General features: G+C 40.1%; 1 protein-coding gene and 1 non-coding gene across 2 annotated transcripts; both read right to left on the bottom strand.

The window, feature by feature from the left end:
• Positions 1-2,449: 2,449 nt before the first annotated feature.
• Positions 2,450-2,770, bottom strand: LOC145949976 (uncharacterized). Its single transcript, XM_083060883.1, has one exon. It carries the CDS (start codon positions 2,768-2,770, stop codon positions 2,450-2,452), a length of 321 nt encoding a protein of 106 aa, XP_082917009.1.
• A 3,647-nt stretch (positions 2,771-6,417) lies between these two features.
• Positions 6,418-6,524, bottom strand: LOC145950204 (small nucleolar RNA R71). Its single transcript, XR_014428311.1, has one exon. It is a non-coding gene; the product is annotated as a small nucleolar RNA R71 (small nucleolar RNA).
• Positions 6,525-26,112: the final 19,588 nt, after the last annotated feature.

Below are 26,112 nucleotides of genomic sequence, written 5' to 3'. Positions count from 1 at the left end.
CTGGAAGCAGAAATGGTCCAAGCAGCAGGAGGAGCTGGTGAGGTTGAGGGGCCGAGTTCAACCCTTGAGGGAGGAGAACAAGGCCCTGAAAGAGGAGAACAAGGTTCTAGGTGCCACCCTCGGTGAAGCGAAAATGCAGGGGGCCGAACTTCAAGCTGCGAGGGGCGACCTCGCGAGAGTTCAGAAGTCTTTGGAGATCGTCCTACGGTCCAATGAGGCTTATGCTTCCCAAGTGGGTGAGTTGCAGGAGCTCGCCGCCTCATCCCGAGGTCGGGTGCGCTTCTTGGAGGATGAGGTGACGTCTTCCCGTGGCCGGGTGCGCTCTTTGGAGGATGAGGTGACCTCCCTGAAGAGCGAGTTGGTGGCAGCGGCTGAGAGGCGTCTCTGCGACGAAGTTCTTCTCGGTGGCAAAGAGGAGGAGGTTGCCGCTTTGAGAGTGGACCTCGCAAAGCTGGAGGAGGCAAAGGCGGGGCTGGAGAAGAAGCTCGAGGAGATTGAGCGGGCCGTCGTCTTCGAGCACAAGAGGGGATTCCTCAAGGCTGCTCACCAGGCAAGGTTGCTTGCGCTGGGGTTCGACCTCTCCGCTATGCATGTGGAGAAGGAGGTCCGCTTCGGAAAGCTGGTGAAGGAGGATGACCTCGAGGACAACTCCAGTGAGAACCCTTCTGCCTAGGCCGTTTTTGTTTCTTCTGCTTTGTTGTTTTCTTTTCCTTGAATTCATGTATTGAAAATTCGTACTTATTTTGTATATATCATTTCCTTTGAGTTGTTCATCTTGTGTTTGGATGAGTTTGTTTGGATTTCGATTTCCGCGCTTATGTTTTAGGCTTAGTCTTCGCCTGTTTGCACGATTTGAAAGTTTGTTCGGAATTTGTTTTGCATTTCGCATTTTGTGGTGCTCAGACTTGGCTTAAAATAAAGTGATTTGAACCGAGGTTCGAGTTTTACATTGGGTGAAAACGAGGTACCTTGCGGTGGGACTCGAGTCCGAGTCTGACTTCAGGTTAGAGTGGTCCTACCGAGGTTTGAACTCGACCTCGGCTTTAGGATAACCTATCTCATCCCTGAGGGAATCGTGTCAAGGTTCAGACTCGACCTTGACTTAGAGTAGGAGAAGTCCTTTTAGGGTTCGAACTCGACCTCGATTTTTTGTAAGGTGATTCTTACTAATGGTTCGAACTTGACCTCGCCGGGGTTCGAACTCGACCTCGGACTAGAGTAGAATGACTTGAATGAAGGTTCAGACTCGACCTTGAGTGGATCATATGAAGGTTCGAACTCGACCTTGAGTTGATCATATGAAGGTTCGAACTCGACCTTGAGTTGATCATACCGAGGTTCGAACTCGACCTCGGAGTGAAGGAGAGTGAATCGTATGAAGGTTCTAAATCGACCTTGAGTTTAGCGCAATATGCATAATTTTGAGGTTCGTATTCGACCTTGACTAGGAGCGAGATAAGTCGGATTGAGGTTCGAACTCGACCTATGCGTAAAGTAAAATAACCCGAGCTAAGGTTCGAACTCGACCTTGGAGTAGCGTAAAGCATGATGTAAAACTAAAAGAATATGAATGGAGTAGAATGAGTTATTTTATTGGTTGTATATATGTGCCTCGTTAAAAACCCTCTCAGCCAAAACCCATTTTTCTGTTTTTTGGGATAAAAACTGAGGCGGGAAAAGAGTGCAAAACTCATTCGTACAAAATTAACTGAAGAAAAACTTGAGATGCGTGGCATTCCAAGTTCGCGGTATGGGCTTTCTGCTGAGTTCCTCTAGTCGGTATGCTCCATTTTCCAAGTCTTCTACAACTCAAAAAGAGCGAGGCTGCACTCGCGTATTGTATCTTCTGGAAGCTTAGAGCTTGCAGGCTTCTTCATGGATTTGAGCTTCGTCTCTGAGCTCGTCAACTAAGTCGAGGTCAGTTGCTAACTCTTGAGCGTTCTGCTCGCTATTGAAGACTTGGCGCTGGTGAGATGTCTCTCCGATTTCCACTGGAATCATTGCGTCAGTTCCGTAAGTCAGCTTGTAAGGAGTTTCTTGCATTGTTGATTGGGGGGGGGGGTGCAATGATACGCCTAGAGGATGCTGGGAAGCTCGTCGGCCCATTGCCCCTTAGCGTTCCCGAGGCGCTTTTTAAGTTCTCGGAGTATCACCTTATTGGCTGCTTCGGCTTGACCATTTGTTTACAGGTGTTCCATTGAGGTCAGAAGATGCTTGACCCCGAGTTCCCGAAGAAAGTCTTCGAAGCCCTGTGCAATGAACTGTCGGCCGTTATCAGTAACAAGGCCGTGGGGTATCCCGAACCTGCATACGATACTCTTCCAGGTGAATTTTTGTATGTTCTCAGTGGTTATCTTAGCAAGTGGGCATGCCTCGATCCACTTGGTGAAGTAGTTGATTGCCACCAGGAGGAACTTGAGGGGAATGGTCCCAGGATGTCCATTCCCCACTAGGCGAAAGGCCACGATGACATCATCTGGTGGAGAGTTTCAGGTGGCTGTCGATGCGCGTTGCCGAATTCTTGGCACTCTTTGCACTTCTGTACGTAGTCCCGACAATCTGATTTCAAAGTGGGCCAATAGTATCCTGCTCGGAGTACTCTGGTCACCATCGAGCGTGCCCCGGAATGCATGCCACATATGCCTCGGTGGATCTCCTCGATGACATAGGCTGCCTGAGGTGGAGTTAAGCACTTGAGTAGTGGGGTGGAGATGCCACGCTTGAATAGTTCGTCGCCAATGATCACGAACTTGGCCGACCTCAACCTCATCTTTCGAGCTTCGCCCCCGTCCCCGGGCAAAACTGATAGACTATGGCCAAGGCCAAGGAATCCAAGAGGTGATATACTAAAAGAACCAAGAGGAATGGGATGATCTTAAAGACCTTTTTTCTTATGTTTGTACATATAGTAGTTCTTTTGTATAGGTTATTTTTGCCTTTGTATTTGTGAGGCACTTTACTTGCTTTTTCTAGTGTTTGTATATTGTTTTTGAGGTAGGTTACTTGGAGAGTTTAACTCCATTTAACCTCCCTAGTTGATACTTTCATTTTGTATTTTTTTCAGTAGGGAAAAAGGGGTGACATTTAGCAAAGCTAGGGTGTGTGTTTAGAAATTGGGCCTGAGTTGGGCCTAGGCAAAATTTTGCATATTGGACTCATTTTGCTCCTAATTTTTCATAGATTTGATTTAGCTAGGTCTCATCATCATATGATGAACCTAACTTAACCAAATCAAGAATTTTCAAATTAAATCATGGAGCAAAATGACCCAAAGGCCGCCTAGCTCATCTTCTCCTCCTTGGCCGAATTTTTGAACTAACACCTCTTGGTTTTGAAGCTTGCCTTGCAAGCTTCTAAACCTTAGTAGGTTAAGCTTACTCTACCATGGTTCTTAAGTGAACAATGGTCAAAGTTAGCTTCTCCTACAAGCTTGCTAAACCGTGGGAGTTAAGCTTACCTTACCATGGTTCCTAGTGAACCATGGTTAAGGTTAGCTTCTCCTAGAAGCTACCTCTACCCTTTATATTTGTAATTACCTCTCTTGTACTCACTTTTGACAAATTTGAGAAATGAAATCTGATTTTCTCTCTCACTCAAGAGTCCCTAAACCGTAGAGAAATTCTCTCCTAGGTTTTCTAGCAAAGTTCTTCAACTTTGCTTTGGTTCCTCAAGCTTCCTTCACAAGCTTTAGGAAGTGGTCGAACCTCCTTCAAGGACTTCTCCTCCATTGAAGCTTCTTCAAAGGAGATTTCAGAGTTCTAAAGGTGTCTACCTCAAGAAGCATCACGGTCCTTTGCATGGAAGCATGGTTGAACATCAATTCTTCAACCTAGTTCCATCAAAAACTCCTGCCTTCAAGTAGCTCCAAATGCCCGTCATCCATCACTGGTCTTCGATGTTGCTGGTGTTCATAATCTTGTCGTCTAGACTAGGTGAGTGTAAGGTCTCCTGGATGATGGTCCGATGTTGTCCAGGGCATTTGGTGCTGGCATGCTTTGAAAGAAGGTCGGCTCTGGTGTTTTGTTCTCGCGGTACATGCTGTATAGTGAACTTGTCAAAGGACGAGATCTGTCATGATGCCATGTGTAAGTACCGTTGTAAGAGAACGTCCTTGGCCTGATACGTTCTGCTGAGCTGTTCTACCATGAGTTTCGAGTCGCTGTTGCAACTCACTCTCCGAGCTCCGAGGTCATGAGCCAGCCTTAGCCCCGCGAGAAGCGCCTCATACTCGACCTGGTCGTTGGTCACCTTGAAGCAAAACTTGAGGGATTGCTCCAAAGTGACTTGGTTCGGTCCTTCCAATATGATACCTGCACCACCACCCTTAGAGTTGGAGGACCCGTCAACGTGTAAAGTCCATACCCTTGGTTCCTCGGCAGAGGTGGGCGTGAGCTCGGCTACGAAGTCGGTGATGTTGTGTATTTAACTCGTATTTTAGCACTTTAATTCACAAGAATTCATAGCATAATCATGCATATCTTTCATGTTTTTAATAAATTTTTATATCATTTTCCTATTTTATGCTTTTCTTGGTATGTGTTGTGTTTTCTCTGAGCAGGATCAAGATTTAAGAATTAAAGAGGAAATGCTGAGCTACAGGGAAAGTCACGGCCGTGATTCTAAATCACGCCCGTGATTCACCAGAGAAAATCACGGCCGTGACTCCCAATCACACCCGTGAACGCCACTGACCCTTCATAGATGTGCTCCAGAGAAGATCACGGTCGTGATTCTCAGTCACGGCCGTGATTCACTTCGCGTCCCAGCTTTTTAAGTTTTATGTTTTATTTTTATTTTATCTTTGTAATTTTTATCTTGGTAGTTTTACCTTTTTACCCTTTTAGGTTATAAATTAGATGAGGTTAGCCTAGAACGGGGACTTTTGTTTCGGAGACAGTTTTTTTTAGTTTTTGACACTTGGAGAAGGTTGGGCGCCTGTGCCATCGACTCTAAGGTTTGCTTTTCTTTTATTCTTCTTTTCTTGGAGAACTACTATGAACTCCTGTGAGTAGTTTCCCTTTTTCTGGGATCAGGGCTTAGCCTCTGAGAACCTCTTTATTAATGCATTATTCAGTTTCTTAATTTTATTCCAATTCTTGATCTGTTCTTTTATATTTTATATATGAACTTTAATATTATTGTTTTCATAATAACATTAATTAAGGATGAACTGAGAGGAGAACTTGATTATAATTATGATAAACAATTAATCTTAATTTTCATAATCATAGATAATTAGGGATGAACTGAGAGGAGAACCTAATTATCGGAACCTAAAGGAACAGACTTGAGTGTTAAATCACGAGAGTTGATTTAAGCTTTCGAGGAGCAATAGATTAACAAAGATCTTAATGTGTTTAATTGAACGTAATTACTACGAGAGTAGAGATTAATTTTAATTAAACACGTCCTCGTAGCCTGAGAAGGTGCAAGGATTAAATTAGGTTAAGACTACCTTCAAGATGGAATAGAATTAATTAATGAAAATAATAATTCAATATTGTTGGAACTCTTTGTGCGAACCCTAGATTCCCGGAAATCTCCTTATCTTATCTTAAAGTTTTATCTTATTCATTAATTGCATTACTATCTCTTTTACCATCAAATCTGATCTTATCATCTCAAAACAAAAATTCAATCTGTTTTAAAATTCAAATTAAAATACTAGTAATTCTAGGTCAAACACGTAGTCCCTGTGATTCGATATTTATTACTTGACGACAACCGTACACTTGCGGTTTTCCATACATCAAGTTTTTGGCGCCGTTGCCGGGGACTACGTCTCTTGATTTAAATTACAATTATTTTAATTCAAATTTTTTTTAAAAAAAAAAAAAAAAATTTAAATAAATAAATAATTTTTTTTTTTTTTTTTTTAGTGTTTACTTCTCCAATTCAGATTTCACGGGTCACTTTCTTTTTTTTTTTTGCAGTGCCTTAGGGTTAATGCAAAAGAGATCTCTACGTCTTGGGAAACCAACACCACTTGATCCTGAGATTGAAAGAACTCTCCTGAGAAGGAAAAGAAACCTTTCTAGAGAATTTGACATGGCTGCACAACGAGATAATTTACCGCTTCGGGATTACTCTGCACCCGTAGCTCGTGGGATACCTGGAGGGGAGATGCAAACTGGAGCTACTGTACCAGCTTCTCTGGTGAATATGCTCAAACAGAACACCTTTGGAGGACTACCATCAGAAGATCCTAATGACCACTTAGAGGGGTTCTTGGAAATCTGTGAGACCCAGCAATTTGATGATGAAGTTTCTGATGGAATGCGACTCCGCTTATTCTCACTCACCTTGAGAGATAAGGCAAAGGTGTGGCTAAGAACAGTGCCTAGAGAAAAGATAGCAACTTGGGAATTATGTGAAAGAGCTTTTCTAGAGAAATTCTTTCCTCCTTCTAAAACTAAAGAATTGAGGAAGAAAATCACTAATTTCCAACAAGGCACTGGAGAGACTATTTATGAAGCATGGGAGCGGTTCAAAGGATATCTTCAAGCATGCCCACAACATGGCTTCAACCGTTGGCTTACCATCCAATTTTTCTTTGAAGGATTGGACCAACAAAGCACCATGATATTAGACTCAGCAGCTGGAGGATCTTTCATGGGGAAACCTATTAATGACTGCATGATTATTTTGGAAAATGTAGCCTCAAATCACAGCCAATACAGTGAAAGAGAAGTCACAGCAAGGAAAGGAACTCCGGGGCGATATGAAGTGAACAATATTGAGTTACTCTTAGCAAAATTTGATACTCTTAATCAAAGATTAGACAAGATGGAAAAAGCTAAGGTTAATTCAGTGGCTACAAATCAAGTATGTGACCTTTGTAGGGAACAAGGGCACACTGCAGTAGATTGTACCTCAATTTTTACTGGAGAAAAAGAAGATACTACTGAACAGGTGGCAGCTTCTCATAATTTCTATGACACTCCTCGAAGAGAGAAGAGTAATCCATATTCCAACACATACAACCCTGGTTGGAAGAATCATCCTAACTTTTCTTGGAAGAATAACCCAGTTCAAGGAACTAGCAATCAGCAACCTAATTTCCGTCCGTCCAATCACTTCATTAATGGGGAAGGAAATCCAGTACAGACACCCTCAATTCAACAAAGTGTTTCAAGATTAGAAAACCTTATGGAGAATTTTGTCACTAATCAAAAACAGACCAATGATTCAATGGCAAATTCTATTCAAAACCTTGCTGTCAAGGTTGAGAATATTACTCTCCACAACAAGATGCTGGAAAATCAAATTGCACAGTTGATGCCTAGTTCAAACAATTCTCCAGGTAAGTTCCCAGGTAAAACAGTTGCAAACCCAGCTGAAAATGTTAATGCTGTTACTTTAAGGAGTGGGAAGAAATTAGACAGACCTGTGTCTAATCAAAATGATAATATTGAGATTGATGAAGACGCTTCTCCTATGGTTGAAAAACCTGAAAAAGAGAGATTAGAAAAAGAAAAAGTATCTTCATCAAAGCCTCAAACTGTTTATCACCCTCCAATTCCTTTTCCTCAAAGGTTAGCAAGGACTAAACTTGATAGACAATTTGAAAAATTTTAAATATGATCAAACAAGTGTATGTAAACATTCCATTTGTAGAAGCTCTACAACAGATGCCTACATATGCTAAATTTCTTAAGGATCTTTTAGCTAACCGAAGGAAATTGGATGATAGAGAGACTGTTACATTGATCCATCATAATTTGCCCAAAAAACTTAAGGATCCTGGTAGTTTCTCTATACCTTGTCTCATTGGAAATCTAAGGTTTGAAAAAGCCTTATGTGACCTTGGGGCAAGTATCAGTTTAATGCCTTTATCAATTTGCAAGAAATTAGATATGGGAGAATTAAAGCCTACAGCAATGTCAATCCAGTTAGCAGATAGATCTATAAAATATCCCATAGGAATTTTAGAAGATGTTCCAGTTAAGATAGGTAAATTTTTAATTCCGGGAGATTTTGTTGTTTTAGAAATGGAAGAGGACAAACAAATACCAATCATACTAGGTAGACCATTTTTGGCTACAGCAGGCGTGATAGTAGATGTCAAACATGGAAAATTGTCCTTATCCATTAATGATGAAACAATGGAATTTAATATTGCTAAATCTGTTAGACAACCTTCTCTTGAAAACATTTGCTGCAGGGTTGATATATTGCCTAAAGACATGGAGGAAGAAGTCATGAGATCTATTTTGAGGGATCCCTTGGAGAATTTTCTAGTTGGAGGAAAGCACATAGATCTTGAGGGGATTCAACCTAATTATGCTTGCTTGATCGATTCAAGTCCCCCGTGTAAAGAAAAAGATCCTCTAGTAGAAAGTCTTCTTGAGTCTTCAACAGATTGGCAAGAAGAAAACTCTCCAAAGTTAGAACTTAAACCACTTCCTTCATCTTTAAGGTATGAGTTTTTGGGGGCTAATTCCACTTATCCAGTCATAGTAAATTCAGCTTTAAATGAAAAAGAAACTGAAAAACTTCTCAATGAGTTGAGAAAATTTAGAAAAGTTATTGGATATACTATGGCTGATATAAAGGGAATTAGTTCTTCATTTTGTATGCATCGCATCTTCTTGGAGGAAGGATCCAAACCTTCTGTTGAAGCTCAAAGAAGACTAAATCCCAAGATGAAAGAAGAGGTAAAGAAAGAAATTTTGAAATTATTGGATGCTAAGGTAATTTATGCTATATCTGATAGTCCTTGGGTAAGTCCAGTTCATGTGGTTCCTAAGAAAGGTGGGATGACAGTAGTTAAAAATGATAATAATGAATTAATTCCCACAAGAACTGTGACTGGGTGGCGTATGTGTGTTGATTATAGAAAATTAAATAATGCCACTAGAAAGGATCACTTTCCCTTACCTTTTATTGATCAAATGCTTTGGAAAACCCCAGAGAGAATCACGACCGTAATTATAAATCACGGGCGTGATCTTCTCTGGAAAATTTTTGGAAAACCCCAGAGAGAATCACGACCGTGATTATAAATCACGGGCGTGATCTTCTCTGGAAAATTTTTGGAAAACCCCAGAGAGAATCACGACCGTGATTATAAATCACGGGCGTGATCTCCTCTGTTTGAATTTTTGAAAACTCACAAAGAGAATCACGGCCGTGATTTCCAATCACGCCCGTGATTCCCTGCTGACGCTCAACAGATACAACCCGTGATTTTTGAAATTCCCCTTTCCCTTATATATTTTTCCCCCCCTTTTACATTCTCACTTCTCTCAAACTTACGAACTCTGCCCATTCTCTCTTTTCTTCTCTCCCAAACCCTAGCTTCTCACTTCTTCTTCCTCTTCTTCCCTCTTCCTCCCACATTCACTCCTTCCGTTCATCCATGGCTCCCAAGCGCACCCATACCGTTGGTTCGTCCTCCACCGCTTCCGATACCCACAGTTACGAGGAAGAAGCAAGTGAAATTCCGCACCTTCCTCCGAGGTTCTATCGGAACGATGAACAGCGTGAGCGGAACGAGGTATTACGCTTCCGCACTATCCATCCTACCAGGTATCTCGACTTCCCATTTATTCGTAAGTTGGGTTTACGTGCTGATATCAATTTCATGTTAACTAACATTGGGTGGACAACCTTTGCTACCATGCATAATGATGTTGTTTATCCTCGACTAGTTCTTGAGTTCTTGAGCTCTCTCCACACGGAAATATTATCTGGGCCAAATTGTTCTGAAGGTTTGATTTCTTTCCGTATGTTTAACCAAGAACACGAATTAACCCTGGCTCAGTTCAATAATATTTTTGGATTTCCCACTGGAGGGAGCACGAGAACCCCAAGTTCTTTCAACCCTGGTTCTTTTTGGTATAGTTTGACAGGTACAAGTAATTGGGTCACTGGAAAATGTAATTCCTCTGCTTTCCGCCATCCCGCCATCCGTATTATGCACCGCTTTATTGCCTCTACTGTTTTGGCCCGAGGTGATTCTGAAGGAAAGGTTCGTTTGAGCGACCTTTTACTTTTATGGGCTATGATGGAAAACAGAGAGGAGCCTATTGATTCTGGCAGTCATTTGGCACGATAGTTCCAGAGTATTTCCAATACCAGCCACGGTGCGATTGTGAATGGCGGCCTCATTACCACTATAGCCAAACACCTTGGCTATCACGCTTGGCTGGACCAGTTAGAACCACTCCCTGGAAGCCGTACTATTAATTTTGCTACCTGCTCTTCTATGAACTGCATTGCGAAAGATGAAGATGATAAATACTACTTTGTAGTAACCCAGTCGGGAGTGCACCACCAGTTACCAAATCCAACATACACCGTGAAGAACCGGGCTACACGGCAGTTTCCACTGGAGCCATTAGAGGACCTACCTCCAGCAGCTGAGGAAGCGGCTCCTGCAGATGAGGAAGCAGCTCCTGAACAACCCCCTCTACATCCTGGACCTGAGGTGGACAATGCTGCTATCCTGGCAGCTATTCAATCAATGGATAACCGGCTGAAACAAATGGATGAACGCCAGCAGCATTATAATTACATGGTTGATCAAATGTATCAATGGCACATTCAACGGTATCCAGATGATTTTCCACCACAGTGAGATCTTTCTTATTCCTTATTTTACTCTGATGCTTAGGGACAAGCATTCCTTTCTGTTGTGGGTTGGTTGCATATTCATGCATTTTATAATTTTGTCAAAATAATCTATCATGCATTCATTAGCTCTTTGCTTCGGGACAAGCAAATCTTTAAGTTTGGGGTTAGGAGGATGTACGCATTTCATTCATTCATGCAAAGTAAAAAAAAAAAAAAAAATCATGCATATATACATATTCAGCTAATCCCAGCTTGAATTTGTGTTTGAAAAGTAAATATTTTTAATGAAATTGTTCGTCTTTGAAAACACTGAATGTGATGAATTGAATCTTGAAGTCTCAGAACAAAAGGTTGAAAAATTAGCTGGTTTTGTGGCTAGCACTTGGTTCTTAGTATTGAGGCTTGAAATGATCGAGAATTATAAAAATAGTCTCTTGAAGATAAATTCTTTTTAATTCGTGCTTAAAAGCTTTTGGGGGGTAATAAAAAAAAAAAAAAAAAAAAAATTCACCTAGCACCCCTTTGAGGTCATAGGTTAGAGGGAGAATATTCTTAACCTTAGAAAACTAAGGGAACTAATTAGCTACTGGGGAATTGTTTAGTAAAATAGCTAGACCCCCTTTGAGGCTACGTGTTCTTGAAATTATCATCCTCTCTACACTGATTGGCTACTGGGGAAATGTTTTAGGTGAGACAAAAACAAAAATAAAAATATTACCCCTATTTGTGTCACAAGCATTGAAAAATTATTTCTGTTAAATTATCTTCGTTTGACTAATGAGCTTTACAAGATTTGACATCATGAAACTCTTAGAAACTAAGAGTTGGCGCTAGTAATGAAAGATTAAGATTCTAATTGGACCTTGTGAGACTAAGAGTGAAGATTTTAAATGCTCAGTTAATTCTTGATGATTTTTTTTTTTTTTGGAATAAAATTATTGTTTGAGGACAAACAAAAGTTCAAGTTTGGGGTTATTTGATGTTGTGTATTTTACTCGTATTTTAGCACTTTAATTCACAAGAATTCATAGCATAATCATGCATATCTTTCATGTTTTTAATAAATTTTTATATCATTTTCCTATTTTATGCTTTTCTTGGTATGTGTTGTGTTTTCTCTGAGCAGGATCAAGATTTAAGAATTAAAGAGGAAATGCTGAGCTACAGGGAAAATCACGGCCGTGATTCTAAATCACGCCCGTGATTCACCAGAGAAAATCACGGCCGTGACTCCCAATCACACCCGTGAACGCCACTGACCCTTCATAGATGTGCTCCAGAGAAGATCACGGTCGTGATTCTCAGTCACGGCCGTGATTCACTTCGCGTCCCAGCTTTTTAAGTTTTATGTTTTATTTTTATTTTATCTTTGTAATTTTTATCTTGGTAGTTTTACCTTTTTACCCTTTTAGGTTATAAATTAGATGAGGTTAGCCTAGAACGGGGACTTTTGTTTCGGAGACAGTTTTTTTTAGTTTTTGACACTTGGAGAAGGTTGGGCGCCTGTGCCATCGACTCTAAGGTTTGCTTTTCTTTTATTCTTCTTTTCTTGGAGAACTACTATGAACTCCTGTGAGTAGTTTCCCTTTTTCTGGGATCAGGGCTTAGCCTCTGAGAACCTCTTTATTAATGCATTATTCAGTTTCTTAATTTTATTCCAATTCTTGATCTGTTCTTTTATATTTTATATATGAACTTTAATATTATTGTTTTCATAATAACATTAATTAAGGATGAACTGAGAGGAGAACTTGATTATAATTATGATAAACAATTAATCTTAATTTTCATAATCATAGATAATTAGGGATGAACTGAGAGGAGAACCTAATTATCGGAACCTAAAGGAACAGACTTGAGTGTTAAATCACGAGAGTTGATTTAAGCTTTCGAGGAGCAATAGATTAACAAAGATCTTAATGGGTTTAATTGAACGTAATTACTACGAGAGTAGAGATTAATTTTAATTAAACACGTCCTCGTAGCCTGAGAAGGTGCAAGGATTAAATTAGGTTAAGACTACCTTCAAGATGGAATAGAATTAATTAATGAAAATAATAATTCAATATTGTTGGAACTCTTTGTGCGAACCCTAGATTCCCGGAAATCTCCTTATCTTATCTTAAAGTTTTATCTTATTCATTAATTGCATTACTATCTCTTTTACCATCAAATCTGATCTTATCATCTCAAAACAAAAATTCAATCTGTTTTAAAATTCAAATTAAAATACTAGTAATTCTAGGTCAAACACGTAGTCCCTGTGATTCGATATTTATTACTTGACGACAACCGTACACTTGCGGTTTTCCATACATCAGTCGGCCAGGCATTGAGCTTTCAGGGCGCCACGACTTTCGTACTGGATACCGAACTCGGATAACTCGACCGACCATGCAATCATTCGTCCTGCGAGCTCCGGCTTCCTCAAGATCTTCTTGATTGGTAGTCGGTCTTGACGACTACTTGGTGACTTTGGAAGTAGGGTCGGAGATGCCGAGCCGCGGTAACGAGTGCCAGTGCCAGCTTCTCGATCATTTGGTACCGTTTCTCCGTGTCTTGGAGGACTCGACTGATGAAGTAGATTGGCGTTTGTACTTTCTGGTGCTCTTGCACTATGACTGAACTGATGGCGTTTTCTGCCACGGCCAAGTACAGGATTGGCAGGGTCGTGAGAAAAGCTTTGAAGCTCTTGAAAGCTGCTTCGCATTGGTCTGTCCACTCGAAGTTTTTTGGCTTGCGCAGCAGGGTGAAAATGGGCCCTGCCTTGTCCGCCAACCTGGGGATAAAACGGGAAAGGGAGACCTACCTGCCTGCCAGACGCTGGACATCTTTCACGGTCTGGGGACTCTGCATCTGAATGATGGCTTTACACTTTTTCGGGTTGGCCTCGATCCCCCTACTAGTGATCATGAAGCCCAGGAACTTACCTCCCTGGACGCCGAAGACGCACTTCTCTGGATTGAGACGCATGTTGTGTCTCCTGAGTTGGCCGAACACCTCGGCGAGGTCGGTAGCATGGTCTGCGGCCAAGGTGGTTTTGACCACCATGTCGTCAACATATACTTCCATGTTCCGCCCGATCTGTTGGTGGAAAACTTTGTCCATCAGCCGTTGGTAAGTGGCCCCTGCGTTCTTGAGACTGAAAGACATCACTCGGTAGTAGTAATTGGCATGATCGGTGATGAAGGATGTATGAACCTCGTCAGGCGGGTACATCATTATCTGGTTGTACCCGGAGTAGGCGTCGAGAAAACTGAGGAGGGCGTGCCTGGATGCTCCGTCAACCAGCCTGTCAATGCTCGGTAGGGGGTATGAGTCCTTTGGGCATGCTCTATTCAAGTCGGTGTAGTCGACGCACATTCACCATTTCCCTGAGCTCTTTTGTACCAAAACCACGTTTGCCAGCCATGTGGTGTACCTGACCTCGCGGATGAAGCCGGCGTTCAGCAACTTTTGTGTCTCGGTGATGATGGCCTCCCGCCTTTCAACACTGACCTTCCTCTTCCTCTAGGCTACTGGCCTTGCCTCCTTGTGTATCGCTAACCTTTGACAGATGAAGTTAGCGTCTATACCTGGCATGTCGGCACTGGACCAGGCGAAGAGGTCGACGTTCTTGAGGATCTCAGCTTCGAGCTGCTGCTGCAACTCTAGGCTCAACTGCCTGCTAATTTTTGTGCACTTCCCGGGAAGACTCCCGATCTGGAGGTCATCGAGCTCTTCGATGGGACTTGGTCATTCATCATGGGAGTCGGACCTCGGGTCGAGGTCGGTGATATCCTCGTGGGTGATGTGAGCCACTGTGTGGGGATCACTTCGGCGTCGCTCGTCGGGTGAGGAAACTTTGAGACTTTTAGCGTAGCACTGCCGAGATGTCTTCTGATTTGCCTTGATGGAGATGATCTTACCGTCACTCCCCGGGAACTTCATGGTGAGATGCGGGGTGGACACCACTGCTCCGAGTTGATTTAGCGTCGGCCTCCCAATGATGATATTATAGGAGGTGTTGGCTTCCACGAGGAGGTATCGGACCATGATCTACCTTGTGTCTGGAGAGGTCCCGAAAGTAGTAAACAGATCCACGTATCCTCGAGTGTGTACTCGCTCTCCTGCAAAACCAACTAGGGGCTCTGTGTGAGGTTGGATGAGAGAGTGAGGGATGTCTAACCTGAGGAGCGTCGGCCAATATAGGACGTCAACTGAGCTCCCTTGGTCGATCAGTGTCTTGTGGACCTCCCAATTAGCTACCTCCACGGCGATGACCATAGGGTCATTCTGGTTGGGACTGACGCCAGTGTAGTCATCGTCGGTGAAGGTGATGGGCGGCGAGCTTTGGTGCGAAGTCGAGGAAGTGGAGTGGATGTTGTTGATGTTGCGCATGTGTCTCTTCCGGGCCGAGCTGCTGGCACCTCCCCTACGAAACCACCTGCAATTGTGTTGATTACTCCCCGTAGGGGAGCTGACCCCGTTTTCTGGCTTACCTCGGCTTGCACTGCGCCACCGGCATTTTGCTGAAAGCCAGAGGGTTGGTCCGTGCGAGCTCCCGAACCGCGACCTCTACCTCGTCCTCGTCCACCATAGCCTCATTGATGACCCTGTTGTCGTTGGACATACTGGTCGAGGTGGCCTGCCTGTATGAGTTCTTCAATACGGTCTCGGAGCGTGCGACACTCTTCATTGGTGTGAGCGTGGTTTCTGTGATACCGACAGTGTTTGGACTTGTCTGCACTGTTGGGAGTGTGACCTGGTGGTGGCAGGGTGAGCAGGTTGCTGTTACTGGCCTCCTCTAGGATGTGAACTCGGGGCGTATTCAGGGGAGTGTAGAAGTCGTATCTCCCCCCTTGTTTGTCCAAGCAGTTTTCTTGAACTGGCTGTCGTTGGTGACCTTCATCTTGTCTTTGTGGCCACTGTCAGGTTTCGCTTGTGATTTTCTGCGAACCTGGTCATGGAAGGCAGAATGTTCCTCCATCTGGATGTACCCAGCAGCACGGGCACGGAGCTCGTCCATATCGCGAGGAGCTTCACAACATAGACTGTCGACGAACGGTTCGGGCTTGAGTGCCATGAGCATGGCGTGTAGAGTGACCTCGGGATTCAAATTCTGGATCTTTACCGAGATGGCGGCGAATCGTTCCATAAACGTCCAGAGTGGTTCATCGTCGCCCTATCGGATACTGGCCAGGGCAGCTGATGTGATGTGATGAGGTCAGCTCGTTGCATACTGTGCATGAGACCGATGCGTGGCAGGTCGTGGAGTCGGTGCCCTAGTCATAGTTCGGGATTGAGAGACCGAATGCCCTTCTTCCTCGTGGAGGTTGCTCACCTGAGGAGGATGATCAGAGGGGCGTCGAGGGAGCTGGGCACGAATCCGCTTGTTTTTAGCGCATAGTTCTGCTAGGTCAGCTTCATTAGCGGTCTGCATTGCGGCTAGGTCGGTTTCGTGCTTGGCACGCATGTTTTGCAGATCAGCGTCGTGTTGTTGTCGCATCTGTTCGACCTGGTCGATCAGTCTCCTCAATGTGGCTTCGTTATCCATGGTAGATGTATGATCTAGGTCGTGTGTTACTTGTCTGCTATGGCTTCTGGTGCAAACCATAAGCGTGGCCGATAAAAGCTGTCTTGATCGGCCCCACGGTGGGCGCCAAATGTTCTTACTGGAAATCTGCTGTAGAGATGATTCGCCAAGTAAGATCGGTGAGCCTCTTTCACTGGTATGTTGATGCTTCAAGATGGGGGTGGTACCTGCAAAAGAGACTCTGATGCCAAAGTTAGGGTTTGTATGAGTATGAGTCTCGTATAAGTAATGTACGTACCTTGGTGTGAATTAGGGTTTCGTTGGGCCTGAGATCAGTTATGACCTGATTAGATAGCGAATCTCGTCTAGACCGAGATCTCCCAGTGCATGTCCGAGGTCGTCCTGCACTGTGATGCCGAGCTCGAGCTCAGCATGGCGGTATGGATAATATACATACTATATACAAAATACAGTACCAATAATAAAGAAACTTAAGTCTTGGTTGATATCTATACAATACACGACAATATCAAAGTAGCTGTCAACAAAAAATATAGCCACCTTTAACATGACTAGCCTCCAACTACACAATTCATCCCGCTAATCATGTTCTACTTTTATATCAAATATGACCATCGTAGTTCTAACTACAAGGAAAACATAGGATAATTAAACTTGTGCAAAGAAATCAACATAACAACTTATGCAAACATCATCATATTAAAATATTTCAACTTACAACAAGACAACTTCATCATCGTAACAATTTAACATCTCATAGTATGTTTATCATATCAACATATATACAAATACATCATTTAATGCGTCACATATACCAACTACAGAGATCTCTTACATCTTATGGTGAGCAATTTAAGTTGCTTGACTCTACTGAATCATAATGGATGATATGATACTAGAAACAACGGTTGGTGTGATACTATAAACAATGATTGACATTGAGGCTAGAAACAACGACTAGTACAAGGCTAGAAACAACAGTAAGCATAAGCTAGATTGTTTTCTTTAATTTCACCACTTAAACAAGGAAGTATGATACTATGTCAGGATAGAACAATTTGGGTATGAGGTTACCACGACATTAGTCTACAACACTAAGCCACCTATAGGATTAGCCCACCTACTACCCTCAAAATACCACAACCCTTTAATACTAGGTTAGAGACTAAGTCCCAAAATTGGTACTTTACTCAGTTGGTCGCTTTATACATGTGTGCCTTAACCTTGTCCACACATGGATACCACATAGAACTTAGAGGAGACAACTGAAAAATAACTTATCTATTCAAAGTCCAACTTACCTGCCGAAGGGTTTCAATCGGGATTTTAGAACACAACAACGTATATCCACACAATGAGATATTAAGTTTGAAAACATATTTAACTCTCCTCTAGTTTCTATGTATTGTAGCTAAGGCATGTATCTAACCCACATATCTATAGCTTATCAACTTAACAACTTTATCAACTTTAAACATTCAACTTATCATTTTTAACAACATACAACTCATACAAAATTCAACTTTCAAATTTACAACATAACAACTTAAACAACGTAAGCATCTTACAACTGGTACAATATGAGAAACTTCACAAAACAACCACAAGAATCAACTTAGGCAACTTAAAACAGCACACAACCTTACAACATTATTTACTTACTACATATGAAGTCATATATCATCTCACATCACCATTCATTCAACTATGTCATCATAAATCAATTGCGAAACAACTTAAGCAACAATCTTTACATCATGCCACTCATTCACTATCAATCAATTGTAAAACAACATTTAATAACAACTTTTCATTATCCAACTTGCGTTCGACGTCACTCATTGAGCGCCTAGTGTCATTGAGGTAGGGAGTTCCTTACCTTGTCAATGTCTGACGTCGCACCACTTGCACCCTATATGATTAATGCAAAGAGTGCCTCTAGTCTTGTGCTTGACATGGCAACACCCACGCTCGACCTTAATTAGGAAAAGAACGCTCTGCTTGACTTATGCCCGGTGCCACTCCACCAGCACTTGACGTGATCCCAGATAAAGACCATCATTTCATCTCATGCTCGGTGCAATTCAACCCAAACTCAATGTAATTCCAACTCAAGATGAGTCTTTCTCCTTACGCCTGATGCCACCAATCCTACACCCAACGTGAATGAGAAAAAAACCACTCTTTGGAACCACGTCCGACATCTTAAAGGCACGGCCTACGCGATATCATTTTTTGCAATTATGCAAGAATTGATTTCGATCCTAAGCACTTGAAAATGAGTAGCCCAACAACATGCAATGCAATATACAACAATTATACATCATATACAACTCAGTTTCATCCTTACAAATAGCATGCAATAAGCATCCATACAACAATCAACTCAATTTTCATATTTTTCTTGAAACCATGAAAAACCTCTTAACTTCATCTTTTAAATCATTCAACACCTTGAACCAACTCAATCCAATCATCAACTACATAAAATGCACACCTAAATTTGAGATCATTGCTTCCCTTACCTCTCGAAGAATTAATCCGCAAAAGGAGAAAAAGAAGAAGATGACTCCGTACTTCGACCGCTTGAGCTCTAACCTCAAAAACTCAGATCTTCTCCACTACAACTTGAATCAACTGAGAAAGGAAGAAAAGGAAAGGTTGCCTAGAAGGAATGACAAGAAGGATAGTGATGGAAATGGTAAGGAGGAGTGATGAATGTTCTTCTCCTTAGCTCTCCTTATGCACGGATCAACTTCAATGGAGATAAACCGAATGTAGAACACCTCTAGAAGATGTAGAACCTGCGGATTAGGATTCCTAATCCATAGAAGGAAGCATCCAAGCTCAAGCCTCAAGGGATTGCACACTTCAAAGAGAAGGAAAATAGGTTTTCCTAGGGTATTTTGAAGGCACTCTCTAAGACTTTCTCTCTTGGAATTTCGGTGACTTTGAGGGAGAAACTTGGCCAATGGCTCTCAAATTTCTGAATATTCAAAGTGAATACAAAATGGTGAAGGAAACACTTTAGTAAGCACGGTTTTGCACACTTTGGGCGCCTAAATCAAAAGGTGACATGTGGCGCCCAAAATTTGAATTCAAATTTGAAATTTGAATTCAAATTTTGGCTCCCTTGTGCTACTCCGAAAATTCAGGTACCTAAGGTGCATCTAAGTGTAATTTGGAGTGTCATTTAGGGTTAATTTGAGGTCACATGTTCAGCCACCAAAGGTGCAAAACATGTGACTCAAATGTAACTTAAATGGCTTCCAAATTAAACCTAATTTAACCTAATTAGCCTACTTTAGTATTCCTTGTATTTTCCTAATCTAATGACCTAAATACAATGGTCAAACAAATACAATGGAAAGGAAAAATTACAAGAATGAAAATGAGCCCAATATTGGGTACCAAAAGCCCAAAGGCCCATGAAGCCCAAAACTAGGCCCAACAAGCCTAAAACCTAAAATGCTACTCTATGTGGTCCAAAATACAAGACCAAAATATATGATACCTATACTAACATGATGTATACAAAACATATGAAAATAGCTATAACAAAATATGGCCCATGAAAAGTTCAATTTGGGCCTTCCTAGGCCCAATGGGCCCGATGGGCCCTGACAGGCCCAAACCTTCATCTCTAGCCAACTCCTCTTGGATCTTTGAGTATGTCACCTCTTGCACTCCAAAGCATGATTCCATCATCCCCTCCCTCTTGAAAAGGATTTGTCCTCAAATCTCGAGGATGAATGGAAGAAAAATTAACACCTACATATAAAACATGCAAGGAATAAAAAGTAACATGGTAAGAGAAAAGATCATGGATCCTAAGAGGAGTCCTAGTATCTAACCTAACAAAGAAAGATAAAATATTAGACTCTCTAAAAATAGGCTCCTCTTCTAAGCATAACCTAGAAGTAAAACCTAAAAATGTAAGAACACTATGACTAAGACAATGAAAAAAATGATTTTTAAACACTACAATATCTTGCCTAAAATACCCTAAATGGTAGCCTAGGCTTTTCCTAAAATATAAAGAAAAGAATACTAGAAAACGTCCTAAACAATTTTGAATCATATTGTTTGGTAGATAAAATGTCTTGGAAAAACTTGAAAACTCATATAAACTATTTTTGTCTTGTAGGGAAGGGTGCAAATTAAGTTCAAATAAAGATGAACTTCCCATAAGATCAAAAATAGAATATGAAATATGACAAGATGTATCTATCACACAATATATTCCAAAATTAGGGTGCTTTATTAGAACAACTATGGTAGAAGGATTCCTAAAGAGAGGAAGGCTATCTTCCTTGGGCACCTCCAAGGAAGTAGCACAAGAAGTGGAACTAAATGTAGTCCACTCCTTCTTCACTACATCTTGAAGTTGAGATTCATTTTTCTTTAGAATGATTTGTTCTTGAATCTCTACTTCATGACTAGTGGTAAGATTAGGGTAAGAGTTAAGGTCTTTATTTATGAAGAGAGTATTTTGTAAATGATTTTTAGTGGTAGAACAACTCTCTTCACTCACAAGTCCTTTAGAGGAATTATTTTCCTCCTTACTCTCCCTTAAGAGCAATGCCTTTTTTCTTTCTTTTTCTCTTGTTTTTCTCAATTTTTCTTTTGCTAAAAGTTTTTCTCTCTTTTGTTTAATAATGTGAATTTCTTCCTCTAAAATTGCAATTTGTGCTTTTTTTTCAAGTTTTTCTTTTTCTTTTTTTAAAGCTTCTTGCTTTGTCCAAGGTGTTAGTGATTTAAGCCTTTGAGTAGAATGTGAAAAACCTTTTGGAGAGCTTAATTCACTACCACTTGAGAAATATTTTCTCATGATTAAACAAAAGAATTTTTTTTTTTTTTTATATGCTATGCAAAAAGTTATAAAATGTTTTTGGTATTTTCTAGGAATGAAAATAACACTTGGAAGTCTAAGTGTACAAGTTGCACTATCAAGGGAGGTGAGCTACAAAGAGCCACTTAATAACCAAGCCTTTTCAAGTGGAAATCACTAAACTCCTTTGTGGTATCTCCAATTCCCCAAAACTTTTCACAAAAATTTTGAATGCTTTTTCACAATTTGTTTGTTTTTTGAGACTAAACTAAACGTGAGCAAGTAAATCTACACAAGTCTAGACGTTTCAAGGCAGCAAAATAAAGCAATTAAAAGACAAAGAACTTAAAGGAAACAATGTAAGCAACTAGTCGGATATCCTAAGTGGAAGCTTGAAACATATGAAATTTCCAAGCCACTTCCACTAGCACTACACGTGAGGATGCTAACAAGGATTTAGATATACCTGACCAGCTTCTTAATACTCCCTCCAAGCTTTACAAATTGATTTTAAAATACAAGAGAGATTGCAAAATTTTAACTAGCCTAGAAAGCAATAAATGGCGGTTTTGGTGACCAATTTAGTGACGGATTGTTGTGCAAATTTTCCAACACTTAATCAAGTGTTTAATCCGCCACTAATCCTTCAATATGATGCTACTGGACCTGCAAAAGAAACACAACAAAGAGGTTAATGGTGGCTGCCTCACAAGGTGAAAGGAATGGTCACTCAAGTGAAGGAAGTTTAGGAGAAGTTTTGGTCACTAAATTAGGTCAAATTTTTAGGTCTTAGTGTCCAAACTTTTCCTACTCTTTGTTGAGCAATGCTTGATCCTTGAGAAAGGATTTGAGGCCACTTCCAGCACAGGGAAATTATTGAAAGAAAACTAGACAAGCAATAAAGCACAATTTGGAAAGCTTATACCAAAAGTTAAGAGTAATATGTATATATGACAAGACTCAAAGAGGTTCAACAAGTAAAACTGGAAAATAAGACTCCAAATAAAGCTAGCACTCAGTTAGGAATGTTCCTAGATAGGTACTAGAGTAGATGAACAAAACAAAAAAAATTTGAAAGCAATTGGATAAGTATAGCACAAGTAGTAGTCAAAACAATAACAAGGAATCAAGTGATTTTTCACCAATGTACACCTCTCGGCTTTTTCACTTTAAAATGCTTTCTCTAATTTTTTTTTTTTAATTCTTTCTTTTTCTATATTCAAGTTAAGAGTCCAGAGAGTATATTTGCCTTTTGTTTCAAATTTTTCTAAGATTCCAAGCTATAGAAACCGTGACTACAAGTTAGACAAAAATTCAAATGAAAACAAGGAAACTAGTGCACTAGTTTTTAGGTTTTGTCTTGGATTCTTTTGTACACTTTTCTTCTTTGAATCTTTGTACTTTTCTATTGATTTAGGCTCTGTTTTTGTCTCTGTTTTCAGCCTATTTACTTTTTAAAATTTGAATCCAAAAGATAGTGCACTAGAAGCAAGATTAAGCACTTGAAATTTTGAGTCACAAAAATTTTTATAAGATTTTTCAATGGAAATGTGATTTGAAAACTTAAGACACAATGGAAACCTAACTCTAAAGAAACTTACTAGAACTAATAGCAAGTTATGAACACAATAAGGTAAAAGAAAAAGCACATATAGGAGGCAAGAACAATAAGCAAACCGAGAGCAACAAATTGATGAACAAGACACAAAGAAATTTAGGTCAACATGCTATTCAAGGAATTTTAAGACATATAAAGACTACACAAACATACTAAGACAAAACATGGATTAAAAACCAAAATCTAAATGCAATGTATGCAGTCCAATCACGGACACATATTAGGAATGGAGAGACTCAAAATTAAAATCAAAAAATAAGCACAAGCTAATAGGTCCTAAACAAGTTGATTGAGGAAGAAAATTCAAGAACAATCAACCAATGGATCTATGGAACAAAATATGATATAAAGCATGTAGATCCGAAAAGAAACTCAAACAAGACACTTAGAACACAAAGAACACAAAAATAATCGGACCAAAAAACTCAAGAACTTATCTCCTTGAAGACCTTGCTCTTGATACCAAAAATGATGGAGATGGTAAGGAGGAGTGATGAATGTTCTTCTCCTTAGCTCTCCTTATGCACGGATCAACTTCAATGGAGATAAACCGAATGTAGAACACCTCTAGAAGATGTAGAACCTGCGGATTAGGATTCCTAATCCATAGAAGGAAGCATCCAAGCTCAAGCCTCAAGGGATTGCACACTTCAAAGAGAAGGAAAATAGGTTTTCCTAGGGTATTTTGAAGGCACTCTCTAAGACTTTCTCTCTTGGAATTTCGGTGACTTTGAGGGAGAAACTTGGCCAATGGCTCTCAAATTTCTGAATATTCAAAGTGAATACAAAATGGTGAAGGAAACACTTTAGTAAGCACGGTTTTGCACACTTTGGGCGCCTAAATCAAAAGGTGACATGTGGCGCCCAAAATTTGAATTCAAATTTGAAATTTGAATTCAAATTTTGGCTCCCTTGTGCTACTCCGAAAATTCAGGTACCTAAGGTGCATCTAAGTGTAATTTGGAGTGTCATTTAGGGTTAATTTGAGGTCACATGTTCAGCCACCAAAGGTGCAAAACATGTGACTCAAATGTAACTTAAATGGCTTCCAAATTAAACCTAATTTAACCTAATTAGCCTACTTTAGTATTCCTTGTATTTTCCTAATCTAATGACCTAAATACAATGGTCAAACAAATACAATGGAAAGGAAAAATTACAAGAATGAAAATGAGCTCAATATTGGGTACCAAAAGCCCAAAGGCCCATGAAGCCCAAAACTAGGCCCAACAAGCCTAAAACCTAAAATGCTACTCTATGTGGTCCAAAATACAAGACCAAAATATATGATACCTATACTAACATGATGTATACAAAACATATGAAAATAGCTATAACAAAATATGGCCCATGAAAAGTTCAACTTGGGCCTTCCTAGGCCCAATGGGCCCGATGGGCCCTGACAGGCCCAAACCTTCATCTCTAGCCAACTCCTCTTGGATCTTTGAGTATGTCACCTCTTGCACTCCAAAGCATGATTCCATCAGATAGGATTTGAGTTCTTTGACTTCTCTTTAGAGTTTTAGAAAACATGAATTATAAGCTTTCTTTTGAAAAATATTCCTTTTATACCTTTCTTGAGTCAACTTTACTTATCTCTAGTCCAATCCTCTAGAGATCAACATGCCCTTAAGATCTCTCAACCCTAGAGCTCTTAACAACAACTGTCAAATTAAACAATAAGGTTATGAATGATAGTGTTACACTATCACTCCTATTTATTTGTATATAATTTACTGTAAATTTTGTTGTATACAATAAATAGTTAGTATATGCATTACACAAACTAAAATACTAGTTAATTATAATGCAAAATGTAACACTGCAAAATTGTATGATTGTTTGTTTAATTTTATTAAGTGAATGAGTATGTGAATTATTGTTTTAATGTTGTAAAATTCCAAGGCTAAATGAATTCTTATGAGTTTAGTTGTTTAGAAGTTATTTTGAATTGATGTCAAAGTTGACCAAGTTTAGGGAAAGGTATATGAGGTTTTCTTAAGACTTGAAATTCATAAGTTCATTTTCTTAAGAAGCTTAGAGAGATAGATTCTAGAGTTAAAGGAAATCATTTTCCCTTTGGCCTTAACATGATCATTTTAATTCTTCCCCGAAGCTTAGTTGTAGGAGTTGAGTAGAGATTCAAAGCTTGGAGAGTTGAAAATCACGTTTTAGTGGTGTCATGCGGAGGAACTCAAAGGACCAAATTTTTCATTCTTTTACCTCTCTTTTTAGTGATTTGAGGTAAGAGAAGTTTGTAGATTGTTTTTGTTGAATTTCTTTGTTGGTTTCTATTTGGGTTTACATTCTTGTGGTTGAATTGATTGATTCTAGAGAAGAAAATACTTGTTTAGAGTTTTACTCACTTTGAAGGTGTTTTGAAAGAAATTGGGTGAATCTTGAATTCTGATGGTTGCATGTTGTTATTTTTTATGGAATTGAATTACTTATAAAGTATGTCCATTGAATGGTTAGTTGCATGTGGTTGAGATTGGTTTTATTGTAAGTTTGAGCCAAACTACAATTTTGCTAAATACTAAAATTGCCATTGCATCATGCGCAACTTCATGGCTTTGGACGTGATGCAAGACAAGGACTCTCTACCTCACATTGGGCACAAGATAGGTAACATTAGGTGTGATCCAATTAGAAGCTCTCTGAGTTGGTTATGCTTAATGTGGGTTTAAATGCATCAAGCGTGATTTCCTTATGAGCTTTTTGACTTGGTGACACCAGATGCAAGTTGTGTAGCATTGGGTGTGTGCTAGGTAGAGGTTCTCTACTTGAATGATGTTGGATGAAGGTTTGGTAGCACCAAGTGTGGATTACACAAAGACCTCTTGTCTCATTTTCATCAAGCACAAGCGGATTGACGTCGGATTTAGACGAGCTAGAAGCTCTCTAGCTACCTCATTGACACCAGAAGTGGGAAGGTGATGCTAGGTGTGAGCAGATTTCGTCAAGTGTGGATATGTTAAATATGTACAAGTTATATATATATATATATATATATATATATATATATATATATTGTGCTTTGAATGTATGGATAACATGATGTTGAGTAGTGTAGTGCTAAATTATGCAAATCCCATGTCATTGTATGAAGTTATGTTGTAAATGCTTGATGCTTGTAGTTGTACTATGTTGTGGATTTAGGACTAGAGGATAGGTGTTAGTTTTTTAAAATGATGAAATATCCCATTGTACGTAAATGTGTCATGGTACTCTAAGAGTCTAGTTATTAAAAATCATTCTTGAGTATAATTGTCTTTGAAGTGAAGTGTTGAGTCTTCTTAGGTCCTTAGTTGATATCGTATGGGAGTTAGGTTGAGTAATATTGGTTTAGAAGTAACCAATCGAGTAAGGTACACAAGATCAAGGGCTAAAATCCCTAACTAAGTACTGGAAGGATGCACAATATTTGGATGGTAGTCAACGAACTAATTTCATATGGGCTTAGTTATGCATGCTAAGGTTGTAGTAGACTCACACCTAAGTTGTTCTGTTCCTGGAAAGGATACTAAACTTTCCTAGTCTAAGTTGTGA

This window comes from Cajanus cajan, chromosome 7 (assembly GCF_000230855.2).
Source record: "Cajanus cajan strain Asha chromosome 7, NIPB_CcT2T_4, whole genome shotgun sequence".
Lineage (NCBI taxonomy): Eukaryota > Viridiplantae > Streptophyta > Magnoliopsida > Fabales > Fabaceae > Cajanus > Cajanus cajan.
The sequence above is the reverse complement of the archived record's forward strand: the minus strand, read 5'-3'. Positions and strand labels throughout refer to the sequence as shown.

Excerpts from the sequence above, each read along its gene's own strand:
- LOC145949976 (XM_083060883.1), bottom strand. The coding sequence starts at position 2,770 with ATGAGGTTGAGGTCGGCCAAGTTCGTGATCATTGGCGACGAACTATTC.